General features: G+C 42.9%; 3 protein-coding genes and 1 non-coding gene across 4 annotated transcripts; all 4 read right to left on the reverse strand.

The window, feature by feature from the left end:
• Positions 1-136: 136 nt before the first annotated feature.
• Positions 137-9,151, reverse strand: LOC101169215. The gene is made up of 4 exons (XM_020707056.2): positions 8,856-9,151; positions 5,158-8,721; positions 1,452-1,659; positions 137-1,227 (listed from the first exon to the last, which is right to left on the reverse strand). The coding sequence occupies exons 2-4, from the start codon at positions 8,674-8,676 to the stop codon at positions 1,208-1,210; spliced, it is 3,747 nt and encodes a 1,248-aa protein (XP_020562715.1). The 5' UTR covers positions 8,677-8,721; positions 8,856-9,151; the 3' UTR covers positions 137-1,207.
• A 967-nt stretch (positions 9,152-10,118) lies between these two features.
• On the reverse strand, positions 10,119-13,273 carry nrm (nurim). The gene is made up of 4 exons (XM_023960243.1): positions 13,068-13,273; positions 12,491-12,684; positions 11,658-11,834; positions 10,119-11,448 (listed from the first exon to the last, which is right to left on the reverse strand). Exons 1-4 carry the CDS (start codon positions 13,216-13,218, stop codon positions 11,137-11,139), a joined length of 834 nt encoding a protein of 277 aa, XP_023816011.1. The 5' UTR covers positions 13,219-13,273; the 3' UTR covers positions 10,119-11,136.
• trnak-cuu lies at positions 12,814-12,886 on the reverse strand. Its single transcript has one exon. It is a non-coding gene; the product is annotated as a tRNA-Lys (tRNA).
• A 637-nt stretch (positions 13,274-13,910) lies between the features above and the next one.
• Positions 13,911-16,187, reverse strand: LOC101159832 (LIM domain-containing protein 1-like). The gene is made up of 7 exons (XM_004073779.4): positions 16,057-16,187; positions 15,880-15,981; positions 15,213-15,280; positions 15,063-15,125; positions 14,864-14,994; positions 14,713-14,764; positions 13,911-14,621 (listed from the first exon to the last, which is right to left on the reverse strand). Exons 1-7 carry the CDS (start codon positions 16,088-16,090, stop codon positions 14,538-14,540), a joined length of 534 nt encoding a protein of 177 aa, XP_004073827.1. The 5' UTR covers positions 16,091-16,187; the 3' UTR covers positions 13,911-14,537.
• Between the last annotated feature and the right edge of the window lie 810 nt (positions 16,188-16,997).

Consider the following 16,997-nt stretch of genomic DNA (forward strand, 5'->3'; position numbering starts at 1 on the left):
AAATATCACTCCATAGAAAACATTTGTGTTGCAAACGCAAAAATAATTTTTGAAAGCAAAAAAAAAAGATTTTTGAAAGCAAAAAAGAAAATATGAAAGCAAAAAAAATTGTAAGCAAAAAAAAAAAAGTGAAAGCAAATATTTAATATTTTTATTTGCAACTTATAAAGTTTTGTGTCCATCGTGGTAGCATAAATATCACCCCATATTCTATTCCAGGCTCCAGGGTTTCCACTTGGAGCCATCCTCCTTTGCTATATAGCTGGAATTCTCCTGAGCGTCTCTGTTGTGGCGTTTGCTGCTCTCTGGTGTCTTTTGTGTGGATTTGTCAGATCCAACCCAGTTATACATGTAGAGAGTTTCAGTTTAAATAAAAGCAGAGAAAAACAAGAGTTTTCCATAAAGTACAGGGTAACAGGTTGTTAATCTGCTTTTATGAACAATTAGTCTTTTTCTTAAAGTTTCGTCAACCACCATAGAAAAAAAAAACATATCTGCACAGAACTTTGATAATTGTTTTTTAGTTAAAACATCTAAATTACAATAATTTTCTACATGTGTAAAAAATATACCAGTTCCGTAGATCTAAAGAGTCGATTGTTCTTCTGCTCATTGAACTTTTTGAACTTTTCCATGACTTGACATGATGATATAAGAAAAATAAAGCCTTTATTTAAAATCCATGCCCACGCCATGCACCGTCCACATCCAGATGAGAACAGATGACATCGCGTCACACATTGCACCAAAGCCCGTTGCATTCATCATGACAGCCGTCGGGAGGAGCTTCATAAAGGACGGCTTCCAACAACGTCAGCTGAGCTCCACCCGCGCAGCTCCAGCAGGCACGTGAAATCAGGTGACACAGAGGTCACTTCCACGACCTCTGGCAGTGCTGACCGAAAAAACCAACACAGTACCATCACTAGAATAAGATAACTAACAAATAAAAATGCTTCTTTTTCTCTGACAATCACGTCTCAGTAAAACATTTGGAGGTTTCATTTCCTCATATGCACATACATTCCCAGCTGTCACAGATGCTTCCAACAGTTCACTTTCTGCCCTTTCAAATCAATTTAAAAAAGGCCTTTTTGTAAGAATAAACGCAATGTTAAAATAATTATAAACAAAATAATTATAAACAAAATCAAGAATGTGTTGGAGAACTCATCAAGAGGGCAATTTTGGTGAAGCTGAGAGGCGTCTATCGAGGGCAGGACTCATCTGGAAAACAGAGAAATGGAGATGAAAAAGTTGTATTTTTGGTTGATATTTGCTCCTTTTTGTTCTTTCTGCATTGTCGATAAAACTCTAAAAAACTAAGTGTTGAACAACATTTCCACATATAGAGTAAAGTTCCCGTCTGAGAGGCTTTCTAAGGACAACACTGTCTTTTGCACGACTTAAGAACTCCACTTTGTGTTTGTTGAGCTGGGGGTGACACTGACCCACTCTCAGACGTGGAGCAATCCCCACGCTCCTGGTGCTCTTGAGTAATCCCGCCTCCGCCTCTCCTTCCTCCTCCTGCGCCTCCCCTGCCCGTGGCTTGTCCACCTTGCCCCCGTCATGCAGGAGGGGGTTAAATGACAGCATGGAGGTCTCTGACGGATACTCACACACCTGCTCCAGCTGGTCCTCATGGAAGCAGACCTTCCCCTGTGAGACAAAACACAGCAAAGCTTTCCTGTTAGCATGTTTTCAGCTCACTGTTTGGTCAGTTTCCCTGTGAGGGACGATGATGATGATGATGGTGATGATGATGATGATCTGACTTTGAAGTGAGTGTACTGGAGGAAGTTAGCATTGAAAATCAAATTCACACTATCACATCTCTGCAGCTGATCAAACTATAAATATTGAATTAAATACACTCATTAAAAGAGTTTCAAATGCAAATGTAAAGAATTAAAGATTTTTAAGAATAAAAAGCGAACAAATAATAAGACGTTTGTTATTCAACATTTGAGGTTTGGGCTAAAGTGCAACATTTTTAGTCCTAAAGTCCCACATCAATGATATTTTGATCTATTTTCAAAGCGCTCCCAGTGGTCTTTTAATTATGACTGTGTTGTTTCTGCAACAAAAAACGTCGAACAATGTCGGAGCTATCCGGCCGTACAGTTTAGATCCAGAATTCCAGCTCAGACGAGGAAAACAAAGACGTTCGTGGATCTATTTGTCTGCAGGTGGATGAATCAGAAGGGGGCGGAGCAAGGAGCTTGTAGCCCCGCCCAGCTTGTTTTCTAGGTCACACATACGATCTTTTTCCAATGGCATTTTTTTCATCCGCTCCTGATTTGAAATAATTTGACTCAAGAAATACTCAGAAATGCTGAATTGGGCTGAATTCTATTTACAGCTTCCATCATTAGAAAAACGTGTTAAAGACTCAGTTTTCATCCAAGTGGGTCTTTGAACTTTGGAGAGCGCCACACTCTGTCTGTGAGCGTTGTTTATGCAGTGTCACTGTAATGTCAACTGACAGTCTCTGGGCTTAACGTGACAGAAATACTCTCCATTTGCTGGGCGAAAACTTCATGAACGATGAGATGGAAGGACAAATTTAGCAGGAACTAAATGTAAACCTTGCATTGAATAAATGCAGAAAGACGCTCTTCAGAGGTTTCTAACTCAGCAGATGTTTGGCGCTACACTAACACAAGTCCAAAGCTGCAGGGTGGAGCTGAAGCACAGCGGTAACCGCGGCTGGTCTCCAGAGAAGTGCAGATATCTGCTCAAGAAAGGATGGCAGAATCCTGCTGAGGCCCAGGAGGCTAATCCTCCTTCCCTGACCCTGATTAGCTCGGGCCAACGCTGCAGGGCGGGCAGAGGCACGGCCGCAGGGTGACGACAAGACTTACAGGCCGAAAGAGGGAAGTTTGACGAGGGAATTTCCAGCTTCAGGGACAGAAAGTGTAGCAGGAGCTTGGTTTAAATGTTAGAAAAACAAACTGAGAACACACTATTTGCAGAAAGTGGAACTAAAGTCCTGTTTTAAATGTTTGTATTTGCAGAAGTTTTGACCAAGTCTTAAATGATGCATGACTTCTACAAAGTGACAGAGGAGGAAGCAGCTTTTAAATCGAAGGTAGAAGCAGGTCAGCCCCCCCACACACCAGGATAAAGTGCTTCAGAAAAGAGGAGGAGGAGGAGAGGAGGGCTGACGTCAGAGCCTGAGGGACGTCGCAGCAGCAGGTGGTCAGAAAATCAGCCTGTGCTCGCCTCCTACTGCCGCGGAAAAGAGGAGCGCTCAGACACAAACATAGAAGAAGATAAAAGCTCCTCTTTTGATCTATTTCCAAAGCCTTCCCGGTAGTCTTTTACTCATGATTGTAGTGTTTTTAGCCCCCCCCCCAAAAAAATCTGTCATTTTCTAGCACATTTTCTGCAGAGCAGTGGGAGTTCAATAGAAATTCACCTCTGAATTGTGGACAGGACTCTTGGGACAGGGTAAGCCTGCCCTCATTTCCCATCAGCCATCTATTCGTACTCTCTTCCGCTAGCTTACAGCCCCTCACATCCCCAACCTAACATCACCAGCGCAGCAAAATGCATCCCAATGGGGGTGGAGAAGGGTGCTTCTAACTTTTAATCTTATGTAGCTAAAAGCTGCAGTCTCCCAGAGGTTGTGAGACTGGCCTCTACTGTGCTGAAGTTCAAATCTAGACTCAGAACCTTCCTGTTTAGCCGTGTATATAAATCAACACCTCTTTTCATGTTCTTTACTTTCTTTTAAAGTAAATTTATAATTATTATTTATGTTTTTAATCTTTGCACTGTTACGTATTGTGATTTTAATGCATTTTCCTGTTTTGTAAAGCTCTCTGAATTACTTTATGTACGAATTGGGCTATACAAATAAACTTGCCCTGCCTTGACTTAACTCTTCCAACAATTTGCAAAAAGAAATACTCAGAAACAATTTGAATCTTATTTCTTTAGAATAAATGTATCCTAGCATGAGAAAAAGGATATAAGAACATCATAAAAAGTCCCTTTTCGTCAGAATGGGAAGAATCTACTTGATGATGAGGCTTTTTGACAGAAAGATTCTTTTCACAGATTGTTCAAATCGAGCAGCTAAATAAGGAATCTAAAAACGGACTTCCTCCTGACAGACTCTTGGTTGGAGGAAGCTCACGAGCGAAAAGTTTCAGGTTGACGAGAGTTTCTGTGCGATTGAGAAATGAAGCTCTAATTGTAAGTGTCAACGGTTTTTCTAAACTTGTCCGGAATCGTCACCTCCACCCTCTGCCTCTGAGACGATTTGTGATCTCTTTTTCAGTCCAGATAGATCAAACGAGGGCAGAAAAAACCCCCGCTTGCGCCGTGGGAGGTCAAAGCGTTCAAAGATGGCATGTCCAACAACCACGACTCGCACCGGTAGACATGCAAAAAAAACACAATGGGTGGTTTGTCTGAGGCAACAGAAAGGAGAGAATTGGGACATGGAAACAAGGAAACAGTCTCTAACAGAAACACAACGCTAGCTTTTTGACTAGAAACAAAAGCAGCCACTTCATTTATCAGTGACTAAATCCACTAAAAACACTCAGCTTGGTCCTTGACAAGATTTTGTAACAAGCACGTTCACTTCTGCCCTGCATGGCAGCGTTTTTTTCCTCCCTTTCTTGCACAAGAGCGACTTATTTCTGCAGAGGGAAGGAAGAAGGAAGAAACAGAAAATTTGACTCATGAAAAGAGACAACTCTGTTCCTGTTAATTCCAGTGAGGTTTTGCATTTTGCCCACATGCAGTCGCGCAACGTGGTGTGACCAAACACACGGGATTGTGGGTGTCTACACACAAAAACCAGCCAATAAAAAATGAAGACAGTAGAAGACTGTAGAACGCAAGAAAAGCTGCCGTTTGGTTCTGCAGACAATCCTCGCTCCACAAAAGACGGAACAGAATTAGGAGCACAAAGAGCAAAGGAGATAACTCCAGGGGTTTATGGTTGGGAATCAAGATGCCGTGCTTGATAAGGCTTTAACTGGCTTAGCTCCCTCTCTGAGATTCTCAATCACAAGGGATGTTCTTCAGGTGAGAGGAGATTCTGCTTAGAACCGTTTGGAGACGATTTGAAGGTTATAAATCAATAAAAACCAATTAATTTTTATCAGCGATCTATAGTTGTTTGATGCTAGAACTTACCCGCTTTGGTGTTCCTCTGCTTTTTATCAAACATGATCTCTCCAGGTTCTGATATCCACCGATCACCTCAATTTCTTCCACGGTTGGGTACTTCTTCCTGCCTGGGTCGGCTGTAGCGGGGCTTGTTTGTTGTGGGGGGGGCTTTGTTGGTGCTGTTGGCACCGTGGGTCTTGTTGTTCCTCCTCCTCCTCCTCCTCCTCCACAAGGCTTTTTCGGGGTGACTGTGATGGTGGCGCCTCTTTTCACATGGCCTCCAGAAGCACTTTTGATGGAGAAGAGGACGGGTGATGGGGTTGGGGATGGGGATGGACAGGGGGATTGGGCCGGAGACAGTGAGCTCGGGGAGGAGGCCGGAGTCGGGGCGCAGTTTGCGGGTTTTAGAGAGTTCTCAGAGGACTGGTTCCTGAGAAATGAAGGGACGATGGTGATGGTCTGCTTGGGCTGAGGTGTTGGAGAAATAACAGGATGTGGAGGAGCTTTGGGGTCGGGCGTTTCGTCGTTATCCGTTCTTTGGTGTTTCAGCCCAGCTTTGGGGCTCTGGTGGCCTTTCCCCTCGCTGTTCCTCAGCGCTTCCTGCTCTTTCAGCTGAAGCTGCTCGATCTGCTGCTGAATGGTCTGAACGTCACAGACGACATCACCCTGCTGCGAGTTTGCAACGAGAGGCTTCACCTTCACAAGGTGCACAGAGGACGAGATCTCCACCGTCTTCTCCCTCAGACACAAACCCGACCTGGAGCCCACAGTTTCCAGGTTGTAGATCCGGCTCATCGCTGCAAGAGAGTTCGGATGAGGCGGCGAAGGGGACAGGGACTGTTCTGAATCGAAAGACGATGAGTATTCTTCCTCCTCCTCCTCCTCCGGTTGTTCCTCCTCTTCGCTGTGCCTCAGCTGATCTACATGTTGCAGAGGCTCTTCTTCATGCTCAGATATCTGGAAGCTGTCAGAGATAACCTCGGAGGCAGTGGTGGCACAGTCGCTTGTCACTTCCTCCACTGTGTCAGCTTGTGTGAGAGAAACAGGAAGTTGAGGGCAGGTTTTCAACACGCAGACTTCCTGTCTGACGTCAGAGGCAGTCATGGATGACGGCTCGGCAGTCTCTTCCTGTACCACGTCTGCTTCAGCGGGCCTCCTCTGCTCAGCAGCCTCGGCCTTCTGCTCTTTCTGGGTTTCACTTCCCCTCTCCCAGTACCTGTCCTCCTGGTCGCAGGCCTCTTCTCCATCCTCTGCTCCTCCTCCTCCTTGTTGCATCTTCTCCAGCTCCTTCTGCCTCATCTTCTCCTGCAGGGACTCGATGCGGCTCAAGTGCTTCCCGATTTTCCAGCTGTCCTTCCTCTTGATGCCTCGTCCCGCATCCCAGTCCTGCTCTTTGCAGCCGAGTCCTCCTGCTTCTGTTTTGTCCAACATTTCCTCTCCAACGTAAAACACAGTCCTGGGGATCTGAATGGTCAGGGGGGTCTGCGAGGTCCCAAAAGCAGGAATCCTTGTTGGAGATCTTAGTCCCGCATCCTGACCTCTTGACCTGCAGTCGCCTTCTGTCAGAGGCTCCTGCCTGTGGGCTTTTTCAGCCTTTTCATTCAAATGAACTGTTGCATCTCCTATTTTTTCTATTTTACTGATAAGATCCTCAGGCTGGGAGGAGAGCACGGTAAGGTAAGGCCCTTGTGGTCCTGTACCGCTCCACTCTGGCCCTCTATGGGGGGCTCTACCTGCAACAGTGCAGGACAAACCGGGGCTCTCTGTGAAAGCAGAATCGTATTTAGGGTCAGTATCAGCTCCTTGTTCGGAACCGAGCGAGTGTGCGGGGAACATTTCTGCTGAACCAGCGACTTCTCTCCAAGCATCAACTTCTGCCTCCTTTTCCCGACTCTTCCCCGCTGTCGGTGGCTCTCTGTCAGCTCTGGTTTTCCCGTCCTGCCTTATCGTGACTCTTTTAGCAAATGAAATAGCCTCCATGCTTTTAACTGAGGCCACAGTGAACCCCACGTCTGCATCCTCCACTTCCTTGTCCCGCACAACCTTCTCCTCCTCGCTTTTTGTATCCCTCAGTTTTGCACAGCGGCCTTTCTGCACAACTCTGGCACACCCCAGTTTGAGCTTTGTGGATTTATCAGCCATCCTTTCTGGGTTCATCCTCTCAAACTCCTCAGCAGCACCGATGACGCGATCTGAGAAGCTGAAGGAGCGTTTGGGGATGCTCCTCAGCAGCGCCTTCTGTCCGTCGGCTCTCCTCTCCACAGACTGCCTGTCGTCTTCGTCTCCTGAGTATTTTCTCCTGTCAGGCTGGAGGAAATTTTCGGAGCTTTTGGATCGAGATGGAGGTTTGGGGTGCTCTCCAAATTTACTCAGCAGCTGGCTGACTCTTCCTCCCTTCTCCACAAAAACATTATCGTCCCAGCTGTCCTTCCTATTGTCTTTGATATTGATAACTGTAGCATGACCCCACGGCTTCTCCTTTTCCTTCTCTCTCAAGCGGGAAACATCTGTTCTCAGATCCTTGCCCATCGTCTCCCTCCTTAGATCCATGCAGCCTTTTGCCTCTCCATCCTCCCAGCCCTTGCTTCCAGAACATCTGGCTTCCGGGTTAAAGACGGGCTTTATGATGAGAACTTCTGAGGCTCGGATCTCGGTGACACTCCCCCCTCCAGCCAGGATCTCCCTAAGGTCCATTTTCATCCCCCTCTTCCCGATTTGGTCTTCCTGAAGCTTCTCCCTGTCTGCTTCCATCCATTTACCTCTCCTGTCATCGCCGCCTTTCCTGTCCTGCTCAATGATGATGATGTTGTCGGCATGGATGGTCCGGAGACAGGGAACGGCGGGTGAGAAGGGAGCACACGGCGGCTGGCTTGCCTTTTCCTCTGGATCTTTTCTGGTCCGCAGAAAGTCCTGCTCCTTTCCCGCCTCCTTCCACTGGTTTTTGTCTTTGTCACATCCTTCTCTGCAGTTTTCTCTGCTTTCATCCACGTCCCTGCTCCTTTCTTTTTCCCATCCTTCATTCAAATCTCGGAATCTGTCTTTTTTCAACTCAACGCTTCTCGTCTCTGCATCCTGACCTCTGGGGTTCATCTTGTCCCTCTCCTTGACCTCCGTCTCAGTGCCCGGCTCTCCGTCTCGGCCCTTCTTCCACCCGCTCTGCGTGCGGATGAACGGGTTTTCATGGACCGGAACTATGGTTTCCAGTGAAACCTGACTCGCTGCTTTGGGCTCCGGATCCAGCCACTGCCCGGGATCTGGACTGAGGGACACATCGCTGCCCAGATTGACTGTAACAGAACTGTCGGTGTCGCTCAGACCATCAGATGGAGATAAGAAGTCCTGCGGCAGGCAGAAGTCCCTGTCCTTCTCCTTGTCTCCTACTGTCTCCTGCTTGGCTCTCCTACGTTGGATGATCCCTCTTTTCCAAGCCGGCATGCTGGCTAACTTCTCCTCCTCCTCTTTTTCTCTCCTCCCTCGCTCCACCTCTTCTCTCTTCTTTTTCTCCAGAAGGAGTTGCTTCCATTCTGGCAGGGAGGAGACAGACATAAGAGGGAAGGTCTTTGGACACGAAAGCGTTCCTGCAGCTTCAGCCTGAAAAAACACATTTGAGAAAATTTATCATAGAACAACGTCGAAACAACCAAAAATTACTTCAACTATCAAAAATCGTTCTATCAAATGTTAAAATAGAAGAGAAAAACAGTCTTTTGTTGAGTCAAACTCACCCAAACGTGCAGTTTTTGTAACAAGAAGTCAGAATTCTCCTCGACTATACATTTCCGCTTTAGTGCAGTCACCCGAGAAGTGCTTTTATTTTGGAAACAAATACAAACTGTGAGGCTTTGTGGTCAAAAGGTCCCAGTCCTATCACCCAGAGACCTGACTGCACTGCCGGGCATCTAGACGCCTCCGTCCTCGGTGTGGTAGTAATTACCTCCAACCTGAGAGCCGCGAGGCTGTAATCCGATAATTACACTCAATTCCGTCAAGAGAGTTTAGAGGCACACAGCATATTGTCGGACCTAAGAAAAGGCGTTAAAGCCCATATGTCTGCTGGGCTACCAGCCCCCCCCCCCCCCCCCAGCAAATCTTCCTATCCTTTAGTGCTGATTGGAGAAGAGGAGGAGGATGAGGAGGAGGAGGTGAACCGGACTGTGATGCCAGATTTGCCAACCAGCAAAGCTGCAACAGGAGCCATCTCCTCATGAATGAGATTGTTTGTGTCAAGGGGGTTTAAATAAAGTTGTCAGACAGTTTTTATTAAAAAAATTGTGAAAGAGGAAAACAACATTTTATGGCTAAAGGATCACAAAAACACACTTTTCTTATTTTCTCCTTGGTGATGTATGAAAAAATCTATAGAGCACTGACAAAAAGGTTTCTTTGAGCTTTAGAGGAAAAGTGTATCAACAGGAGCAGCTCCAACAGTTTGGGGGTCCAGGGTCAGAAGATGAACAGGCCCCCCACCGCCACAAAACCGCCATTACTTTAGTTTCTCTTTACGTGCTTTAACCCATTGTTTTCCTGTTTCTCTTCATTTCTTTTTTAAAGTATCTTCTGACAATTTTTCAGCTATTTTAACCATTCAACTATTAAAATGTTCGGCTCTTTCAGCCTTTTCCAGTTATGGCTTTTGGTCCTTCTCAAATCCTTGAACTTTTCAAGATATTCCAGGATTTCCAGGATTTTTGTCTCCTTTGAAATACATGGGAAATCCTTGGTGCAGAAGCTCGCCGGTTCGAGACCCGGCTCTGGCACCTTTCACAAAAAGATATTTTTTGTTATTGTACTGTTTTTACTTCATTTATGGTCAACTTTGATCATTTATTATTGTATTTTTTTATTTAGCCAAGGATTACCCTTTAATTTTCATTTTCTTTCAGCAATGTAGCATCAACCCTGCATTTCTAGTTTAGTTCCTCGTGTTTATTTTTTCATAACTTAAACCATTCTAGCTGTACTTGTCTTTCAAGAAAATCCAGCTTCTATTTTTGGTTTTGAAAAGATTTTATTTTTTTAAAAAGCCTTACAAGATGTGTTTCAACAACTGTTGAACTTTTCCCATTTTGATCAATGGGGTCATGTGACCACATACACACACAAACACACACAAAGTTTACACACAAGAGCCTAAATCAAGTGAAATTCAACATTCAAGTTAATGTATATTTATTTTTAATTCCTACAAAATACTGAGATTTCCTTAAATTTATCTTTACATTTAGGAAACAAAAACCTCAGAAACCTCAAAACCTCATGTTCTGCTTGAATTCAGATAAAAAAGTGTAACAGATTAGAAAAACATTTAAAAATGTCACCATATTGAAACACATTTGAAAGATTTTAACAAAAAGGCATCTTTGTTCACTAACAGAAACAATTTAAATGAAAAAAGTTTATTTTGTGTTTGTTATGTTTGCTTTTACAACTAAGTATCAGTCGCCATAAAAAAAAGAGAATACAGTTGAAGAATTATGAGTAAAACAGTCCAATTTTTACATTAAAGTAGTAAATTTATGATTTCAAAAGTTGTCATTTTACAACTATAGGGCACTTTTTTTTCCAAAATTAAAGATGTAATTTCATTAAAATAAAGCTGTACAATTGCAAAAAAGTAAAGCAGATTCAGCGAGATCCTTAAACAGAATGACGTCCTGAATCATAAATTAAAAAGGTGTAATGTTCAATTGTCTTGGTTGAAGCCTTTTAAAGGCTAAGTATAACATTTTATTAACTAAAAAAGCCTGGCTCTTTTGCAAAAGCATAAATATATTACTTTGTTCTTGTACAATTTTGATATTTCTCTATTATCATTTTACGACTTTATCATAAAATACATTTAATTATTTTCTTGTATTGTGGCCCTAATTTTCTGTACTTTCAACTTTAGTTTGAAATGTTGTTAAAAAAATGTAAAAAGTTTGTGTAAAAAGTTAGTGATAAAGGGTCAAAAAGTGGTTCCCCTAAAGGTCAAAGTGAATCCCAACGTCAGCTTTGACTTTGACCTCACTTCTCCTTATAGTTGCCGTCTTCGCGCTCGGCTGCACCGCTGCCATGCGGCTCTGCAAAGATCTGCATCCTGCTGCTCATCTGCCCGCAGACATAAGCCAAGTCGTGTTTGTCCAGAGAATGCGCCGCAGCCAGGTACGCCGACAGCGTCCCTGCTAACAGCAGCCGGTCCAAAGATAAGGAGGGCAGGAGCCACAGCACCACAGCCAGCTCCACGCACACCGGGTGGCGGTAGTGGGACAGGAGGCGCCGCGCTCCAGAGGCTTTATGCAACAGGGGGTCCCCCAAGCTCAGACAATCGTAATACACCTGAGACAGGAGAGTAGAGAGAAAACTTTACATCTATTTACCCGTTTTAAAATATGAAATATTTCTGCAAACAGTATTAGTTTCACTTGGTAACAAATACAAACCTTAAAATACTAATTAAAAACAAAATGTATAGATTTTTTTTCCACCAGAAATGTATGAAACCATCTAAAATGCCTAAAATAAGAAAAAAGAAACAGGTTTCAAACCTGCTTGATGCCCAGAAGTTCTGGATAATCAAAAATCATGAGGATGCTGCAGATGATGGCCCAGCACAGGAAGTGCAGTATGAAGCAGAGCAGGGGGAACCAGACACTCCAGGGGGGGTCCCGGACTGACCACAGGCAGGGGGCGCTGGTCACAGGCTGCCAGAGGCGTATCAAAACCTGAAAATGCCAAAAAAAAAAAAAGTCAATCAAAGTCAATCAACATGAATACATTTAAAAAGCATTAAAAGGTGAGTTTGTTCAATTTTTAAAGAAAATAAAGAGTCAAAACATTTATAAAAAGACTAAAGAACCTGAGACAATATAAAGGGTTTTAGTGGCAAAGTAAACACAGAAAAGGTCACATCTTAAAATGACAGAAAACTTTAAAAAGACCCAAAACAGCACAAAAAGATTCATTCATTCACTCATTCATTTCATTTCACCCAACCCTGCCATCACTGCCCCCCCTGACCCGCCCTCAGCTGCTGAACGACTGCTTCATATTCCTCACTCCCCCCTTCTGCCCCTGCCACCCTGGTCAGAGCTGCATGTGACAAATTCATGAAAAAAAAAAGTTTTTCAAAAAGCGGCTTTTCTGTTAGTTTATCTCCTTAGCAACCATTTCGTCTTGTAGTTATCTGGGGGTGACGAACAAGTCTATGTAATTTTTTGAAGAATTAGCTAAAGTAAATTTTTGTATTTCCTTGGCAACGGAGGTTTTTAGTTTACCACGCCCACATTAGTCGTGCAAATTTTACTGGTCCTTCAGTCCAGGACTGCAGCGGGACATGATGATGCTGCGGCACATGAAAAAGGTCACGGGGGCCACACACCTGCAGGGCCAGGGCCGTGGTGAAGCAGTATGCAGTCCGGTTCAGGGGCCCCAGCACTGACTGCAAAGCCTGCTTGACCGGAGACCAGGCAAGCAGACTGTGCTGTGTGATGAAGAGAGCCATCAGGCACAGATCCACAATGAGAGACCTCAGGACTGAGCCATCAGAAAGAGCCACCGACCATGGTATGGTGTCTGGAGAAACAACAGATGTAAAACACTTTAAATGTTATTTTTTAAATACATAATACATCAGAAGTTTCATTAAATGCTTTCTTATAAATAAATGAGTACTTAGAGAGAGAAAAAAGTAAAAACATATTTCGCCCAACGTGGGGCTCGAACCCACGACCCTGAGATTAAGAGTCTCATGCTCTACCGACTGAGCTAGCCGGGCGGCGTGCAGACTCGCATCCCAGCAGAATTTGATACTGGGGTCCGCCGAATGAGTCACTCGTTTTCATGTTAGATAACAAGAGTTTATTGAATGACTTAATATTTATGAAAACAACGAATCACTCCTACACTACAGTGACTTCAACTTCTATTGGCTGGCCGCTATACCTGCGTCAACTTACCCTGACAGAACGGCGTCTCTCCGGTGATGTTGTGGTAAATGGCTCGAAACGATACAAAGCGAATGAAGTCTGCGCCTGATATGAAGACAAATAGCGAGTTTAGCAGAGACGCTGTGCACAGAGCCCAGCAACGAAGAGTGACTACCGCCATTTCCAAAAGCGTTAATGTTCATTTCACAACAGTTCCGGAAGAGTTTCTTTGACAGTACCTGAAATGGACACGTGGGGGCACTGTTTCCCCGTGTATTGTTTGCAAGCTCACTTTACGTCTAAAATTTAGACAGGAGGGTGGAGGAGTCACTCAGTCCATTTTTCATATACAGTCAACGATTTAAACTTTATTTGACTGTATATGAGAAATGGACTGAGTGACTCCTTCCCCCTTCTGTTCCAAACAGGAAGCAGCTCCAAGAAGCCAAAAACCCACAGATGTCTATGGAGAAATAAACATCTATAACTCAGTTATTGATAATCCTCTTTTTTCATGATAATTTTCTGTTGTTGAAGTTATTCAAGTTATCAACTGACCAATCAGATGCCTCAATAAAAGTATGTGGTCTGCATCAAATGCCCTCAATGTTTGATTGACAGATTCTCACGGGTCTGCTTTCAGTGGAAGGCATGAGGTCTTCTAACATGCTCACTCCTGACTGGAGAGAGCGCTTGCCATAGAAATGTTGTAGACTCGGACCAACCGCTGTTTATTGACGATTTCTGCTTCCAACATGGTGGCATTCAGATCGCAAAAAAAAGGCAACTGAATTGCTACTGGATCAGTAACGGCTACCGGTTTGGAACCGGAAGACAGTTGTTTTCTATGGGTGACATCACATCCACTCTATCCAGTTTTTATGGTCTTTAATATGATATTTACAACAAGGATAAACTCATGTCTTTGTCAGTGAACCTGATGTTTCTGTCCACTGGATGGATGTGGGAGGTAATTTCTTCCACTTCCTGGGTTTTGACCCATGTGACATCCATATGTCGGATCCAGTGTTGGTGCATCTCCAAGGAACCGCATCTAGATTGATTTCCATTTTTTCCATGTGTAGGTTGATCACTGTGGGAGACATTGGTTATTTTAGGCCACATCTGTGTTTTTACCTGAACAATTTCACGTGAAACGGGAAGTAGGTGTAATTCAAGTAGCTGTCCAGCTGATCATAAACGTGTTCTGGTGTCAGCTTGGGTCTTCTTCAAGGTTTGTCCTCACAGTTTGTGAAGCTTTTGTGGAGGAAATGCAGATGAAAAAAGAGGTAGAGCAGAGGTTCATCTGCTCCATCTTGAGATGATTGCACACAGACTCAGTTTATGCGAGAAGGGGAGGGGATTTTCAGGAGACCATAGAAACATGAGACGACGTCTGATTTAATATTGATTCATATTTTTTTCTCTCATATAAAAATCTCAGATAAAGGATCAAGCCAGATATTCCGTGAATTTATTGGGGGGCAAAACGTAGATTGTTTAAATGAGGTTGACCTCTCCACCGAAGCATTCTACGTGGAAATATTTGTTTGATGAAGCCACTCGAATGGACTCTGTGGACCCCTGACAGAATCAAACACAAGAAACAGTTTGAAGGATTAATTTTGTGAAACAGGAAAATACAATTATGACATTTCCTGAGGCACAAACTCACTTCTGTGGGGACGATGGCCAAATGGCAGGCGGCACAGCGAGGAGCCTGGACCCTGAAAGCATCAGGAAGTCTCAGTGAAACTGCATCATGGACTTTCTGATCTGTCTGGTGTGGTGGGCGTGGAGGGTTTGGCTCGTTTTTGCGGTTTCACCTGTGGTAGTCACTGATGCAGTAGACCCTGGAGCTGGAGTCGGCTGCAAACGCCTGACCCTGCAGCTCCTTGCTGCAGACCACACAGCGGAAACAGGACGGGTGGTACGACCTCCCACAAGCTTGCAGGACCTGATGATCCAGCATAAACCCGTTTACACAGTGGTATCACTTATTTATATGTTAATACAAATTCTTACCAAGTCAGTGACTGTACATCCACAAGTGTTGCACACCTCTGGAGATGGATGGACCTCGGAGAACTGCGACAAATGTAGATTAACTTGACGAAAGTGTTTCGAAAACACATTTATGAAATATTTAATAACTTTTGAAGACCATAAACTCACCAAAAAATCCTCTTCGCAATAAATTAGGTTTGACATGGTAAAAAAGGGCTTTCCACTGAGCTGTTTATCTGACAAAAATAGATAAAAACAAGAAAAACTCACAAGTAAAGTACTTTTTTTATCCACTGGAATTTAAATTAATTCATATATGTTTAATGCTTAATAATTAAATTGATCAAACTACCTTTAATTTCACATAAAACCCATCACATCCATTTCAATCGTGTTTAATGACTGACTTCATGAATAATAAACTTCTCTTAACGGCAGCTTTTCAAAATAAAATGTCATTTTGGAGCCTTTTCACACCCAAATGTTTCTTCATAAATTTTGATTCTCAAATGGAAACATTAGAATACTCATGTTATATGTCATAATCATTCACATTTTAATATTGCTTAACTTTATTTAGTAATATTTTTATTTTTCTACACATAATGTAAACGTTACAAAATGATAATATATAATACAGCTACAAAATACCTATAACCCAATTTTTTGGGAAAACCACCACATAAATATATGTATAATTTATATAATTGAGTTCAAAAATTGAGATAAATACATTAAATTGTCAACTTAAGCTTATGTAAGAAAAGCATTGTATTCTACAATTCAGGGAGTTTGGAAAAAGGATTTGAGGCATCTTGAGAGGCTGAGGACTCACTGCAGACGGCGCAGGTGAAGCACCTGATGTGGAACACCTGTCCCATGGCCTGACAGGCTCCTTCTGCCATGTTCACCGCCTCCTTGCAGCTCGAACAACTTCCTAAAGGGAAAGGTGGCTGTCTTCAGAATGCAGAGCAGCTCAAAGCCTCAGAAATGTCTATCCTTCCATCTTTACCAAAGCGGAGCCTGGACCGGCCTTCCTGATCCATCTCCTCCAGGATTTTCTGACCTTTTTCTGGGGTAGACAGGGTGACTGCAGGAAGGTCTAATTTTATGCAGACAGCTGTAAGGAGAGCCGCTCGCCGGGGTTTATGAGGCGGGACGTCAGTTCACACTACACGCTGAGGGTCTGAGGGATTGTTTTTTATTTATGAAAAAAGATTATTTTAAACTAAAAAAATATTTTTAGAATAAAATATTGAAGGAAACATCAAGTGAAGTGGATTCTGCTTTATTGTGAAAAGCTGTTGGATTTTCCTTAAAAACCTTTTTCATAAACTCCTATGACTTATAAATGTTTATACTTTACTTTATAGTCAAAATTATTATTAAAAAAAGATACCACAAAATGAAAAGTGAACTGTTTGGATATTATATTTATGCAAATGACCTTTTATTCAAATTTATCTTTCAATTTTTTAATTACAAGGAAGTTATTTTGTACAGATTACTTAAATATGTGGCGATTATAAACTAAAATTAGATTATTATTTTGAAGGAAAAATCAGAAATTTCCAGAAATTGAACTAAATCGAGACTTTTTGAATGTGATGCTAAATTGAATTTTGTTTTACAGATGTAAAAGTGCTAAAGTTGTTCTTAAACGACGGAGAATTCTCTTTTTTTAAATAAACGTTTTACACAAATAGCCAGAATTAAAAAAACATAAATAAAGAGTATTTTTTTAACTAAAGCTATATCAAAGCATTTGTTGATGCCACTTTCCAGCCATGTAAACTACTTTTTTTATACAAAAACAAGAATTTCCGTTCCCACTCCGATCATCTTTGAATCTATTTTCAAAGTGCTCATAATTGTCTTTTTTATGATTGCTGTTTTATGTTAAATCAAAAACAGAAACTCTGTTTTTTAGCAGCAGCAGAAATTCACCTCTGA

The sequence above is a fragment of the Oryzias latipes genome, chromosome 11 (assembly GCF_002234675.1).
Source record: "Oryzias latipes chromosome 11, ASM223467v1".
NCBI lineage: Eukaryota > Metazoa > Chordata > Actinopteri > Beloniformes > Adrianichthyidae > Oryzias > Oryzias latipes.

Excerpts from the sequence above, each read along its gene's own strand:
- nrm (XM_023960243.1), bottom strand. The coding sequence starts at position 13,218 with ATGGCGGTAGTCACTCTTCGTTGCTGGGCTCTGTGCACAGCGTCTCTG. Across the intron at positions 12,685-13,067 it reads AGAGACGCCGTTCTGTCAGG|ACACCATACCATGGTCGGTG; the intron begins GTAAGTTGACGC and ends TTGTTTCTCCAG. Across the intron at positions 11,835-12,490 it reads CCACGGCCCTGGCCCTGCAG|GTTTTGATACGCCTCTGGCA; the intron begins GTGTGTGGCCCC and ends TGGCATTTTCAG.
- LOC101159832 (XM_004073779.4), bottom strand. The coding sequence starts at position 16,090 with ATGGATCAGGAAGGCCGGTCCAGGCTCCGCTTTG. Across the intron at positions 14,765-14,863 it reads TGCATCAGTGACTACCACAG|GGTCCAGGCTCCTCGCTGTG; the intron begins GTGAAACCGCAA and ends TGATGCTTTCAG. Across the intron at positions 14,622-14,712 it reads TGGCCATCGTCCCCACAGAA|GGGTCCACAGAGTCCATTCG; the intron begins GTGAGTTTGTGC and ends TGATTCTGTCAG.
- LOC101169215 (XM_020707056.2), bottom strand. The coding sequence starts at position 8,676 with ATGTCTGTCTCCTCCCTGCCAGAATGGAAGCAACTCCTTCTGGAGAAA. Across the intron at positions 1,660-5,157 it reads GCAGAGGAACACCAAAGCGG|GGGAAGGTCTGCTTCCATGA; the intron begins GTAAGTTCTAGC and ends TTTGTCTCACAG. Across the intron at positions 1,228-1,451 it reads TGCTCCACGTCTGAGAGTGG|ATGAGTCCTGCCCTCGATAG; the intron begins GTCAGTGTCACC and ends TCTGTTTTCCAG.